Below are 12,840 nucleotides of genomic sequence, written 5' to 3' on the forward strand. Positions count from 1 at the left end.
CTGATCTTTTGTCTTTTCGATAATAGCCATTTTAACAAGTGTGAGATGATACCTCGTTGTTTTGATTTGAATTTCCCTGATGATTGGTGAGTTAGAGCATCTTTCCATGTGTCTGTTGGCCATTTGTGTGTCTTCTCTGGGAAAATGTCTATTTGGTTCTTCTGTCCATTTTTTATTAAAATTTTTTTTAACGTTTATTCATGTTCTGAGAGAGACAGAGTGTGGGGGGGGGGGAGGGGCAGAGAGAGAGAGGGAGACACAGAATCCGAAGCAGGCTTCAGGCTCTGAGCTGTCAGCACAGAGCCCAACGCGGGGCTCGAACTCCTGGACTGTGAGATCATGACCTGAGCCGAAGTCGGACACTTAACTGAGCCACCCAGGTGCCTCTGTCCATTTTTTAATCAAATTGTTTGGCTTTTGCCATTGAATATATGAGTTCTTTATATAACTTCTATATTAACCCCTTGTCAGATACAGGATTTGCAAATATTTCCTCCCATTTCATAGGTTGGTTGCCTTTCCATTTTGTTGGCTGCTTCCTTTGCTGTGCAGAAGAATTTCAGTGTGATGTCCCACTTACTTATTTTTGCTTTTGTTACATTTTGATTTGACATCCAAAAAATCATTGCTAAGATATCCTTCCCTGAAGTCAGAACCGAGGTTTGCTTCCAGATACACGTGATGGTAGCACCTTACAACTTCTAGGCCCTTGACTATGATATATCCTTGGCATTTCCCAGGCCCACGCTGATCAGACCCCAAGTTCAGGTCTAAAATAGTGATATAGAAGGCTCCTGAACTCACTTTCTTCTCTGGATACACCAAATCTGCAACACAGAAGCAATTTCCTCTAAAAAGAAATCCAGAAACTAGCTGAACAATTCCTACCTACTGGACAAACTGAGAATATCCACATCAAGATGGGTCACCAGTGTCTCCCTGGAAGGAGCTCATGCACATATCTGGTGCATCCAGAGGACATACCCCTTGATCACCTGGTTCTGGGGGCCGGTGGGGTTTGCATTTGCAGGGCCCCACAGACCTGTTCAAAGAAACCATTCTTAACCAGCTATCCTTCCAGGGTTCAGCACAGAGTACGCAGACCGAAATCCTATCTCCCAGGCCTTCCACAAAAGAGGACTGTTTGTCTATGAAAGCTGCAGCCTGGGGGTCAGGCTTCTAATTTAGCACACATCTATGGCTGAGCCTCCCCTCTGGGACACTGACAGGCCTTGGCACACTTTCAACCACTGGAACAACTATGAACAAAGAAGGTGCTCGGGCAATCACGAAAGTTTGAGAGAATCGAGAGCTTGGGCTGGGCTGAAGGATAAGGTCCATCCCCTTCATAGACCCCCCATCAAACCTTGGAGAGGTGGCTGTTTTGTCTAATACACAGAAATCAACACAGAGTCAAGGAAAAGGAACAGAGGAATATGTTCCGAACCAAAGAACAAGATAAAACTCCAGAAATAGACCTTCATGATATGGAGATTAGTGACTTAGCTGATAAAAAGTTCAAAATAATGGTCATAAAGATGCCCACTGAGCTCAGGAGAATAATGCATGAACAAATGAGAATTTCAACAAAGACATGAAAATTATAAGAAAATACCCAACAAACCACAGAGCTGAAGAATACAGTAACGGAACTGAGATTCAACAGAGGGGTTCGGCAACAGACTATATAAAGCTGACTCAGATGAATCACTGGATTCTACTCCTGAAACCAATATTGCATTGTATGTTAACTATCTAGAATTTAAATTAAAAAAAAAATTAAAGCTGACTTGGGCGTGTCTGGGTGGTTCAGTCAGTTGAGCATCTGACTCTTGATTTCAGCTCAGGGTTGTGTGATTGAATCCCATGTCGGGTTCTTCACTGAGTGTGGAGACTGCTTAGGATTCTCTCTCTCCCTCTGTCCCCTCCCCAGCTTGTGCACTCTCTCTCTCACTCAAGAAAAAAACAAAAACTTACTTGAAGACAGTACAATGGGATTCATCCAATTAGAGGAGCTAAAAGAAAGAAACGAAAAAGAAGATAGCTTAACGGGCTTATGGGACACTACTCAAGTAGGCCAAAACGTATATTATGGGGTCCCAGAAGGAGGAGAGAGAAAGAAGGCTTATTGGAGAAATGGCTGAAAACTTCACTAACCTGGGAAAGAACTATCCCGATCCAGGAAGCCCATAGAGTTCCCAATAAGATGAATTCAAGGAAACCCACACCAAGACACATTTTAATTAAGCTGTCACAATTTAAAGACAATGAGAGAATATTAAAAGCAGTAAGAGAAAAATAACTGGTTACATAGAAGGGAACCCCCACCTCCCATAAGACCATCAGATTTCTCAGCAGAAACTTTTCAGGCCATAAGGGAATGTCATGGTATTTTCAAAGTGCTGAAAGAAACAAAACAAAACAAAACAAAAAAAACAAAAAAAGCCCTTCTGGTCAAGAATACCATACCTGGCAAAGTCATCCTTCAGAATTGAAGGAGAGATCAAGAATTTTCCAGAAAAGCTTGAAGGAGTTCATCACCATTAGATCAACCTTACAAGAAATATTAAAGGGACTTCAAGCTGAAACAGAAGATGTTAATTAGTAACAGGAAAACATATGCAAGTATAATTATCACTGGTAAAGGTTAACACCTAGTTAAGTTCAGAATACTCTGATATTGTAATGGTGATGAGTAAATCACTTACCAATCTATAATTCACTTATAATAAAGGTTAAAAGACAAAGGTATTTATAGTAATTTGTTAATGGATATAACATGTAAGGAGATGTAAATTGTGATATCAAAACCAAAATGGGGGGGGGGAGTAAAAATATAGAACTTTAGTATGTATTCAAAGCTAAGGTATTATCAACCTAAAATACACTGTTAAAACTATGTAACCCTCATGGTAACCACAAAGTCAAACTCTGTAGTAGATACACAAAAGATTAAGCATATCACTGCAGCAAATTATCAAATCACAGAGCGAAAGAGGAAGAAAGGAATGAAGGAATTACAAGCCAACCAGAAACAATGAACAAAATAGCAATAGTAAGACTGAAAGTAATTATTTAACAAAAATTTTTAACGTTTATTTTTGAGAGAGACAGAGTGTGAACGGAGGAGGGGCAGAGAGAGAGGGAGACAGAATCTGAAGCAGGCTCCAGGCTCCCAGCTGTCAGCACAGAGCCCGATGCAGGGTTTGAACGCACAGACTGTGAGATCATGACCTGTGCCGAAGCTGGATGCCCAACTGACTGAGCCACCCAAGCACCCCAATATAAGTAATTAAATGTAAATGGACTAAATTCTCCAATGAAAAGATATAGAGCAGCTGAATGGATTATAAAAAAGACCAACTATAAGCTGCCTTTAAGTTTTAAGGAAGCAGACTGAAAGTGAAGACATGGAAAAAGATATTTCATGCAAACGAAAACCAAACGAAAACGGGTATATTAGACAAAATAGACTTTAGACCAAAGACAGTAAGAAGAGACAAAGAAGGTCATAATATAATGATAAAGGGGTCAATCCAACAAGAGGATAAAATAAAAATTTAAAATTACTGTTGTACGCAACATAGGAGCACCTAAATATATAAAGCAAACAGTAACAGACCTGATGAGAGAAATAGACAGGAATACAGTAACAGCAAACTTCAAGACCCCGTTTTCAGTAATGGACAGAAAATAAGAAGACTTAACTATGCATTAGACCAGATGGACCTGACAGACATCTACACAATAGTTCATCCAGCAGCAGAATACACATGGGGCATTCTCCAGGATAGAGAATATCCACAAAAAAGGCCTTAATAAATTCAAGAAGATTGAAGTCCTATCAAACATCTTTTCTGATCATAATGATAATGAAACTAGAAATCAATTACAAGAAGAAACTTGGAAAGTTCACAACATGTAGAGATTAAACAACACACTTCTAAACAACCAGTGGTCAAAAAAGAAAAAGACAAAATATATCTTGAAACAAATAAAATGGAAATACAACATACCAAAACCTATCAGATGCAGTAAAAGCAGTTTAAAAAAAATTTTTTTAAACATTTATTTATTTTTGAGACAGGGAGAGACAGAGCATGAATGGAGAAGGGTCAGAGAGAGAGGGAGACACAGAATCTGAAACAGACTCCAGGCTCTGAGCTGTCAGCACAGAGCCCAACACGGGGCTCGAACTCCTGGACCATGAGATCATGACCTGAGCCGAAGTCGGATGGTTAACCAACTGAGCCACCCAGGCGCCCCTGTAAAAGCAGTTTTAAGAGGGAAGCTTATAGCAGTAAATGCCTACATTAAGAAAAAGCTCAAATAAACGACCTATCTTTACACCTCAAGGAACTAGAAAAAAAGCCCCAAATTAGTAGAAGGACAGGAATAAAAAGATCAGAGTAGAAATAGAGTCTAAAGAGATAATAGAAAAGATCAACAAAACTAAGAGATTTTTAAAAAAAAAGATAAAATAGACAAATCAGCTACTTATACTAATAAAAAAAAAAAGGACTCAAAATTATAAATGAAAGAAATGACGTTACAACTAATACCATGCAAATACAAAGGATCACAAAGGATGACTAACACCAGCAAACTGGGTCAGCTAGAAGAAATGAGTAAATTCTTAGAAACATACAACCTACCAAGACTGAGTCATGAAGAAACAGAAAATCTGGACAGACCAATTACTAATAAACAGATTGGTAATCAAAAACCTCCTAACAAGGATTTCAGGACCAGACCGTCCTGGTGCTTCTACCAAACAGTTAAAGAAAAATTAACACCAATTCTTCTCCAACTATCCCAAAAACTACAACAGGAAGGAACAATTTCAAACTTATTTTATAAGGTCAGCTTTACCCTGATGCTAAAACCAGACAAAGACACTCTAAGGAAAGAAAAATTACACTTAACTATCCTTGATGACATGGATGCGAAAATCCTCAACAAAATATTAGCAAACTGAATTTAACAATGCATTAAAAGGGTCATACACCAGAGTCAAGTGGGAGTTAACCCAGGGATGCAAGGATAACTCAGCACCCACAAATCATCCAGTGTGATCCACCACATGAATTCAATGAAGGACAAAAATTATGATCATCTCAATAAATGAAGGAAAAGGATTTGACAAAACTTAACATTGATTTAGGATTTAAAAAACCCTCAACAAAATGCATATAGAGGGAACATATCTCAGTACAGTGAAGGCCATATATGATAAGCTCACAGCTAATTACTCCTAACAGAGAAAAGCTTTTCCTGTTAAGATCAGGAATAAGACAAGAATACCCACTCTCACCACTTTTGTTCAAAGTAGTACTAGAGGTCATAGCCACAGCAATCAGGCAAGAAAAAGAAATGAAAGGCATCCAATTGGTAAAAGAATAAGTAAAACTTCCTGTATTTGGAGATATGATCTTATATATGGAAAACATTAAAGGGACGACAAAAAAACCCCTCCAAACTGTTAGAACTAATAAATGGATTCAGTAAAGTTGCAGGAAGCAAAATCAATACACAGAGATCAGTTGTATTTCTATGCACTAACAATCAACTATCAGAGAAATTAACAATCCCATGTGTAATTGCATCAAAAAATAATAAACGACCTAGGAGTAAATCTAACTGAGGAAGTGAGAGATCTGTACACTAAAAGATACTGATGAAAGAAATTGAAGACACACAAATGGAAGGATATTCCATGCTCATGGGCTGGAAGAATTAATATTGTTAAAATATCCACATCATCTAAAGCAATCTACAGGAGCTCCTGGGTGGTTCAGTTGGTTAAGCATCTGACTCTTGATAACAGTCAAGTCATGATCTCTCGGTCATGAGATCAAGCCCTGTGTTGAGCCTGCTTGGGATTCTCTCTCCCTGCCTCTCCCCCATTTGCTTGAGGGTGCTCTTATTTTTGAGAGAGAGAGAGAGACAGAGAGAGCATAAGCAGAGGAGGGGCAGAGAGAGAGGGAGACACAGAATCTGGAGGAGGCTCCAGGCTCTGAGCTGTCAGCACAGAATCCAACACAGGGCTCAAACCCATAAACTGCGAGTTCATGACCTGAGCCAAAGCTGGATGCGTAACTAACTGAGCCACCCAAGGTGCCCCAATAAACATTTTTTAAAAAGGCAATCTACAGATTCAATGAAGCCTCTATCAAAGTTCCAAAGGCATTTTTCTCAAAATAGAAAAAATAGTTCTAAAATTTATATAGAATCACAAAAGACCATGGATAGCAAAGCAATCCTGAGAAAAAAGAACAAAGCTGGAGGCATCATGCTCCCTGATTTCAAACTATACTACAGAGCCATAAGTAATCAAAAACACTATTATTGGCATAAAAACAGACACATAGACCAATGGAACAGAATAGAGAACCCAGAGATAAACCCACACATCATGGCCAACTCGTTTATGATGAAGGACCAAGAATATACCATGGGGGCAGGATTTTCTCTGCAATAAATGGTGTTGGGAAAACTGGACAACCATGCGCAAAGGTGTCCTAGATATTTTGAACAGTACCTCAAGAGTCTGGGTCTTATTTAAATCACAGGGAGAACGCTGAGTGTATTGCTCTGGCAGGTGTTAGACTACCTGCCTTCTGCCCCTGTCTTCTTACATCCATTAGCTGTGTGCAGTGTTACTAGTTGGTCCGTGCTGTGTCTGTGCAGACAGTGGTTGGCGTAGGACCTGTGGTGGTGTGTGTCTGCAGTCAGACCCCACAGGTGCACTCATCAGACAGCCGGGAACTACACTGGACCACTCACCTGATCTCCTTCCTCTGCAAGCCTGCCCTGCTACTTCACAGCTCCCTGGGGCCTCAGTTTCCCCACCCTGCTGCACAGGGCGGAGTAGCTGCGCACACGCCTCTGGTTGGAGGGCAGCCTGCCTGGAGGGGCGCTGCCATAACTATACCACCTGCACATTATTACTCAGGAGCATTGGTGGGGAGGAAGGGGACAAGGGAGGGATCGCCCCACCCCTGACCCTCAGAGGCTTCATTTCAGCTACTCAGACCAGAGGGATTCTCCGGAGCGCTTTCCTTGCATACTGGGGCGCACTGCCAGCTGGGCAATCCTGGAAATGAAACTGATGAAGTCACTGCTGTTTCCTGGAACTTCCCATCCCATCTCCTTGCATCACCTGCCTGCTCCTTCTCCCTGCCCGCCCCCACGTTTGCTCTCTGCCTCTGTCTGCCGAGGACTCAAGCTGTGCTCAGGATGCTCCCTCCACCTCCCCAGGACCACCCTGTGGAGACAGCAGCCCCCTCGCTCCCTTGTCTGAGGCCTCGTCACCACCCAACGGCCAGGCCAGACGTGGTGCCGCCAGTGTCCGCTCACTGAGCTGCAGGCCCCTCGGGCCGTGCCTCGCTTGCCCCCTGCAGCACCCCCAGCGCTTGAGCCGCCCGTGCACCGCAGACGGATGGACTTGTGCTTGTGGAGTGGGTCCGAATCGGGCCGGCACCGGCGCACAGAGGCCTGGACCCTCTGGTCCGAGCTCATCGGGGCACAAGCCCCGCCCCTCTCTGTGCTCCTCCCTCGGGGGGCCAGGCGGGGGTGGGGGGGGGTGGAGGGGGCAGCGAGACCCAGCGCCTGCCCAGTCCCACAGCCTCTCAGCACCCATCTGCGCCCAGGTCAGGCCGGCTCCTCTACCAGGGCCCCGGCTGGGCTGTCTCCAAACAGCTTCTTCTTACCGCTGCAGTGACGTTAAAATACGACCATGCTTCAAACTCTCCAGTGGCCCGTGTCAGGACGCAGGGCCCAAACCCTCATACCCCCCTGCCACACACCTGTGTGCTCTCCGGTGGGGACCGGTTCCTTGCTGGCCCCTCTGCCTGGAACACTGTCCCCCAGAACTCGGTCATGGCTGAGCCCTTTACCTCCTGCTGCACCTGCAAGGGGCTGTCTCTACCCCTCCTCTATCCCCCACCCCTCCCTCCCCCGGCCCCCCCATCTCTCCCTATGCCCTTTTTACTCATCCCTAGATGCTAGGACAAACTAGAACAGCTGCTTGCACCGTTCTGCCTGGGCCCTGCTGGGGCATCCCAGGGCCTGGTCAGTGATCAAGGGGGCAAAGAGTAGACCATGCATAGGAGAGGTGGCTTTAAGGGGGGTAGAGCTGGAGTGGCAGAGCCTGTGTGTGGCACCGTCAGGAGGGGGAGGGTGACCTCCACTTGCAATCGGTGGGGTGGGTGTGCGGCCTCCATGTTAGGAGCCCAGAGCTGGGAGGCTCTCCCTTGAGTGGACAGCAGGGCTGGAGGGAAGCATGTCAGGGCCAAGTCTCAGTGTAGTAGCTGACCCTCTGCTGGCCTCCCGCTCACCCTTTTCCATTTTCAGAAGCATGATAGGGTGAGGGTGTGGTCACTGCAGCAGTGGTGGGGAGGAAGGGGACCCTGGACAGCCTCCCTCATGACGGCGCAGCCCCCGCCCCAGTGGCCTTCGTCTCCCGAAATCAGAATGCAGAAGTCTCGGGCAGACCCCCCAGCACCAACCTCGGCCTATTTCTGGGCGCTCTTGCTTAGCTGGGCATGAACCCGGCAACCAGTGTCTCTGGTTCTGGGATCCCTGGGGAGCATGACTCTTGGATTTCTTTCTCCTTAAAGGTGGTTTCAGTGGGGAGAGGTGAGCCTGGCTTTGGGGATGGCAGCGGGTGGGAGGGGTGGCAGGTGTGCACCAGAGCTTGACAGAGGGGCCCAAGAGGAAACAAAGACACCCTCTTTTTCCTTCTGGCCTCCCCTCCCCTGGGGTTGTCTTGGAAACAGCTCTGCCTGCTTGGCCTCAGCCTGTTGCCCACACTGCTGCCTGCTGCTCTCCCTGCAGGGCCAGACCTCTCTCCCCAGGGCTTCGGTCCCCACCGGTTCCCTGGCTCTGCCCACAGCGACCTGACCTTTCACTACCTCTCCCCCCTCCCTTGAGGGGACTTGTGGAAATTATGTCACAGCCCCTCCCAGTCCAGCCATCAGCCACAGGCTCCTGCAGGCCTTCCTCTGAGGGCAGGGACTGTCAGAGCAGCAGGACCTGGGGAGGGGGTCCAGGACCCCTAAGGAAAGACTATGTGGCCCCCACTTCCGGGTGAGCAGAGTCGAGCCACCAGGGGAAGGGATTTCTGGCACTTTACACGCAGATACACGTATACGCAACAAGCACCAGATATGAGCACATGTGTGTACATGCAACGCACAGCAGGCATGCACATGTGCCCGCACACGTGTGTACACACTCAGGCACATGGGTGCACACAGCTCCTGGCTCCCCTTTACACGGGTCATTTTCTCACTGAGATGCAAGCATGTCCCCACTTGTGTTAACGAGGACCAGGAGAAAGCAGGTGGGGATTCACTGTGCCTCGGCCTGAGTGTTGGCCCCCCTGGGACAGAGAAGTCTTGCTCTGGGACCCCCTCTACTTCTGCCAGCCCTCCTCCCCCTCCTCAGGCTTGTCAAGGGCCCTGACTTGTGTCCTGCACACTGGGTCCTGCTCAGCAGCCCCACCCAGCCCAGGGGCCCGGGTTGGTGGGGCTATTTTAAGTCCGGCTCTGTGCCTGCCCTCCCCCCAGGCTTTGCTACTGGCCACCTGCCGCTGCCCGTCAGGCCTGGAATGCTGACTGGCAGTTGGCCAGGGTGGGGGCTGGGGACAGACTGTTATAAAACTGGGTGCACCTGGGAGGCGGCTGTCCCTGTCCGGAGCCTGCCACGCTCCCCAACACCACTGCCATGTCCACCCACCGCCTCGTGATGGTTCGGCACGGTGAGAGCACCTGGAACCAGGAGAACCGCTTCTGTGGCTGGTTCGATGCAGAGCTGAGTGAGAAGGGGGCCCAGGAGGCCAAGAAGGGCGCCGAGGCCATCAGGGATGCCAAGATGGAGTTTGACATCTGCTACACGTCGGTGCTGAAACGAGCCATCCGCACCCTCTGGACCATCCTGGACGGCACAGACCAGATGTGGCTGCCCGTGGTGCGCACCTGGCGCCTCAACGAGAGGCACTACGGGGGCCTCACAGGCCTCAACAAGGCAGAGACAGCCGCCAAGCACGGCGAGGAGCAGGTGAAGATCTGGAGGCGTTCCTTCGACATCCCGCCGCCCCCCATGGACGAGAAGCACCCCTACTACAGCTCCATCAGCAAGGTGGGCTGCTTGGAGCACCAGGGGCAGGTCTAGGGCAGGGGCCCCTGGGGATGGCAGCTGGGGTCTGGGGTCTGGCTTTCTGGGGACAAAACAGCAGTGTGGATGCCCCCAGGAGCGGCGGTATGCAGGCCTGAAGCCCGGGGAGCTGCCTATGTGTGAGAGCCTGAAGGACACCATCGCCCGGGCCCTCCCCTTCTGGAACGAGGAGATCGCCCCCCAGATCAAGGCTGGCAAGAGAGTGCTCATCGCCGCCCACGGGAACAGCCTGCGGGGCATCGTCAAACATCTGGAAGGTGAGGACTACCTTGTGGGATGTGCACGGAGGTTGGGGGGGGGGGGTTACGTACCTTTGAACCATTCGGGCCCCAACTTCTCACGTTAGCCAAGTACCCCCTGCATGATGGAGGCAGCTGTGTAGACAGGAGCCTGCAGGGTGGGGGTTTCAACTGAGGTTGAGAAACCACTTACAAAAAAACCCCACTTTGTAAAATGTTTCACTTGCTTGTGTACAGGCAGTTTCCTTCTGAAGACTGTGGGTGAAAACACCTGCCACCACTGACCCAGGCCCAAGCCCTGCACAGGGGTCACAGGCCTGGGGCGGGGCTGGCTTCCTAGACACAAGCCTGGGCTAAAGACAAGGCCATGCCCAAGGACACCCAGCTGGGCAAAGGCAGGGCCGTCTGGCTGCACATTTATTGTGACCCTGGTCAAGTCACTTCACTTGTTGGGTCTCAACCACCCTCTCTGGGGTTTGGCGGGGGCTCTTGGGGCTCCTCCCAGTACTGCCTGCAGTTGGACATGAAGCCCAGGGCAGAGCCCCAGCTCACACCCATGCCAGGCAAAAGTAAAACCAGTCAAAAGAAGGGTGCAGGGTGTGCAGCAGTCCTAGCCGCCTGGCACGTAGCTGGGTTCCCCCCACCCCTACACACGTCTCCACCGAGCCCCCCTGATACTACCTTAGACAGTTGCACAGATCCTCAGGAGAGTTTAAATTAGCATTCAAATGGACTTCACGCTTGTGGGGATTGTGGAAAGGGGAAGAAGGCAGGCAGGGTGTGGGGTTCCAAACCTCCTGCTTTGGGGGTCGGGTGGGCAACTGGCCAGAGCACAGAGAGGCCCCTGAGGCCTGGCCAGCCCCAGCCCCTCTCCCCTTGGAAGGGAGGGCAGGATAGAGGCCTCAGCTTTCCATTGCCTGGAGAACATTTTCTTCAGTCACACTGAGGGGGCGGGGTGTCAGGAATCGCAAAGGTCGAGCTGCTATTCCAGGCCAGGGGCTGTGGAGGCAGGCAGGGTCAGGTTTCCTTGGGAACCCTTGCCCTTTCCACCCAGCAGGGCCTCCCTCCACCTTGGCCATGAGAGGCCCTTCTCACTGTCTCTCCAAGCACATGTGTCAGGAGCACCCCTGCTCCTGACATCTAGAATTTAGAATGTCCTAGAAGCCAAACATCCATCGATCTGGCTGGAGGAGCCCAATGGCACTGTCCCAGGTCAACAGCAACTCCAGGCTGGGGGTGCAAGGTCCTGGCTCACCACAGCTACTCTGTAGGGCACTCCGTCCCTGACTTCTGGCTTGACCTTCCCCAAGCCCTTTTCTGTGGCTTACTGTGGGGGCAGGAGGGTTGACGCCTGGCTGACCCAGCTCTGTGGCCCATAAAGGTCATGGGGCCAGCTGAATGCGAGAGCAGGCAGCTGCCTGGCACAGGCCAGCAGGGACTAAGGACCCTGTTCCCCCGGTCCAGGGATGTCAGACCAGGCCATCATGGAGCTGAACCTGCCCACGGGGATCCCCATCGTGTACGAGCTGGACCAGGCACTGAAGCCCACCAAGCCCATGCGGTTCCTGGGTGATGAAGAAACTGTGCGGAAAGCCATGGAGGCTGTGGCTGCCCAGGGCAAGGCCAAGTGAGGGGTGGGCTTTCGGCAATAAAGGCACCTCCTCCCACCACCTGAATCCAGTGTGGCTCTGGACACCTGGCTCCTAAGGCCTCCAGCTGGGGGTTCCACAAACCCTGCCCCAGAGCACTTGGCCCCGGCCAGGCCCCTGCCACCTGCCCTGCCCACCCCTGTTTAGGTGCAAGGGCCCCAGGAGCCAGGGGCAGGAGTCTGCTCCCCAATCTGGGCTATCAGGTAACTTCTAACAAGCCCCCTATGGTGACCCTAAAAACCAAAACAGCCACTTGGTGACTTTGCTTTAGGATCCGGGTGCCTGGGGTGACCAAGCTGTGCCCAGGATGAGCAGAGACTGCAGCCAGGACAGCATTGCTTCATGGCCACCTTCCCGCAGACAGGGTGTCCTCTGTTGTCCCTGCAGCCCCAGGGACCAAGCCCCACCTCCAAGGCGTCCCAGTGTCTTAGGACAAGCCCACAGCTGGCCTCAGAGCCGTGTGACCCTGACTCATGGAGCCTCCGAAGCCGGTTGGGCCATGCTGGCTTCATGGTGGAGAAATTGGGATGTGGTAAGGCCTGCCTGAAGCTCAGCTGGAGACAGACGAGATGGGACAGCGATCCCCTTAGTTCGGCCTGTGCCCCAAGCTGCTTCCACCCAGCACCTGCCAGAGCATGAGGAACTGTAATCTGTAACATTCGGGGGGTGCCAGGCACCTCATTCCATGCACACGTGCACACAGGCTTGGTCCTGCATGGGCAGAGGGTCCCCAGGGTAGGGAGGGAGGCCCTCAGCCCCTCCCAGAGAACTGA

The 12,840-nt window shown here is 49.9% G+C and overlaps 1 protein-coding gene and 1 long non-coding RNA gene across 2 annotated transcripts; one reads left to right on the forward strand and one right to left on the reverse strand.

Moving 5' to 3' along the window:
- Positions 1–19: 19 nt before the first annotated feature.
- Positions 20–5,945, reverse strand: LOC128314837 (uncharacterized). The gene is made up of 3 exons (XR_008296957.1): positions 2,158–5,945; positions 1,978–2,015; positions 20–827 (listed from the first exon to the last, which is right to left on the reverse strand). It is a non-coding gene; the product is annotated as an uncharacterized LOC128314837 (long non-coding RNA).
- Positions 5,946–9,646: 3,701 nt separating this feature from the next.
- Positions 9,647–12,088, forward strand: PGAM2 (phosphoglycerate mutase 2). The gene is made up of 3 exons (XM_015064547.2): positions 9,647–10,143; positions 10,256–10,436; positions 11,883–12,088. Exons 1-3 carry the CDS (start codon positions 9,730–9,732, stop codon positions 12,047–12,049), a joined length of 762 nt encoding a protein of 253 aa, XP_014920033.2. The 5' UTR covers positions 9,647–9,729; the 3' UTR covers positions 12,050–12,088.
- The last annotated feature ends 752 nt before the right edge of the window (positions 12,089–12,840 follow it).

The sequence above is a fragment of the Acinonyx jubatus genome, chromosome A2 (genome assembly GCF_027475565.1).
Source record: "Acinonyx jubatus isolate Ajub_Pintada_27869175 chromosome A2, VMU_Ajub_asm_v1.0, whole genome shotgun sequence".
NCBI classification, from domain to species: domain Eukaryota; kingdom Metazoa; phylum Chordata; class Mammalia; order Carnivora; family Felidae; genus Acinonyx; species Acinonyx jubatus.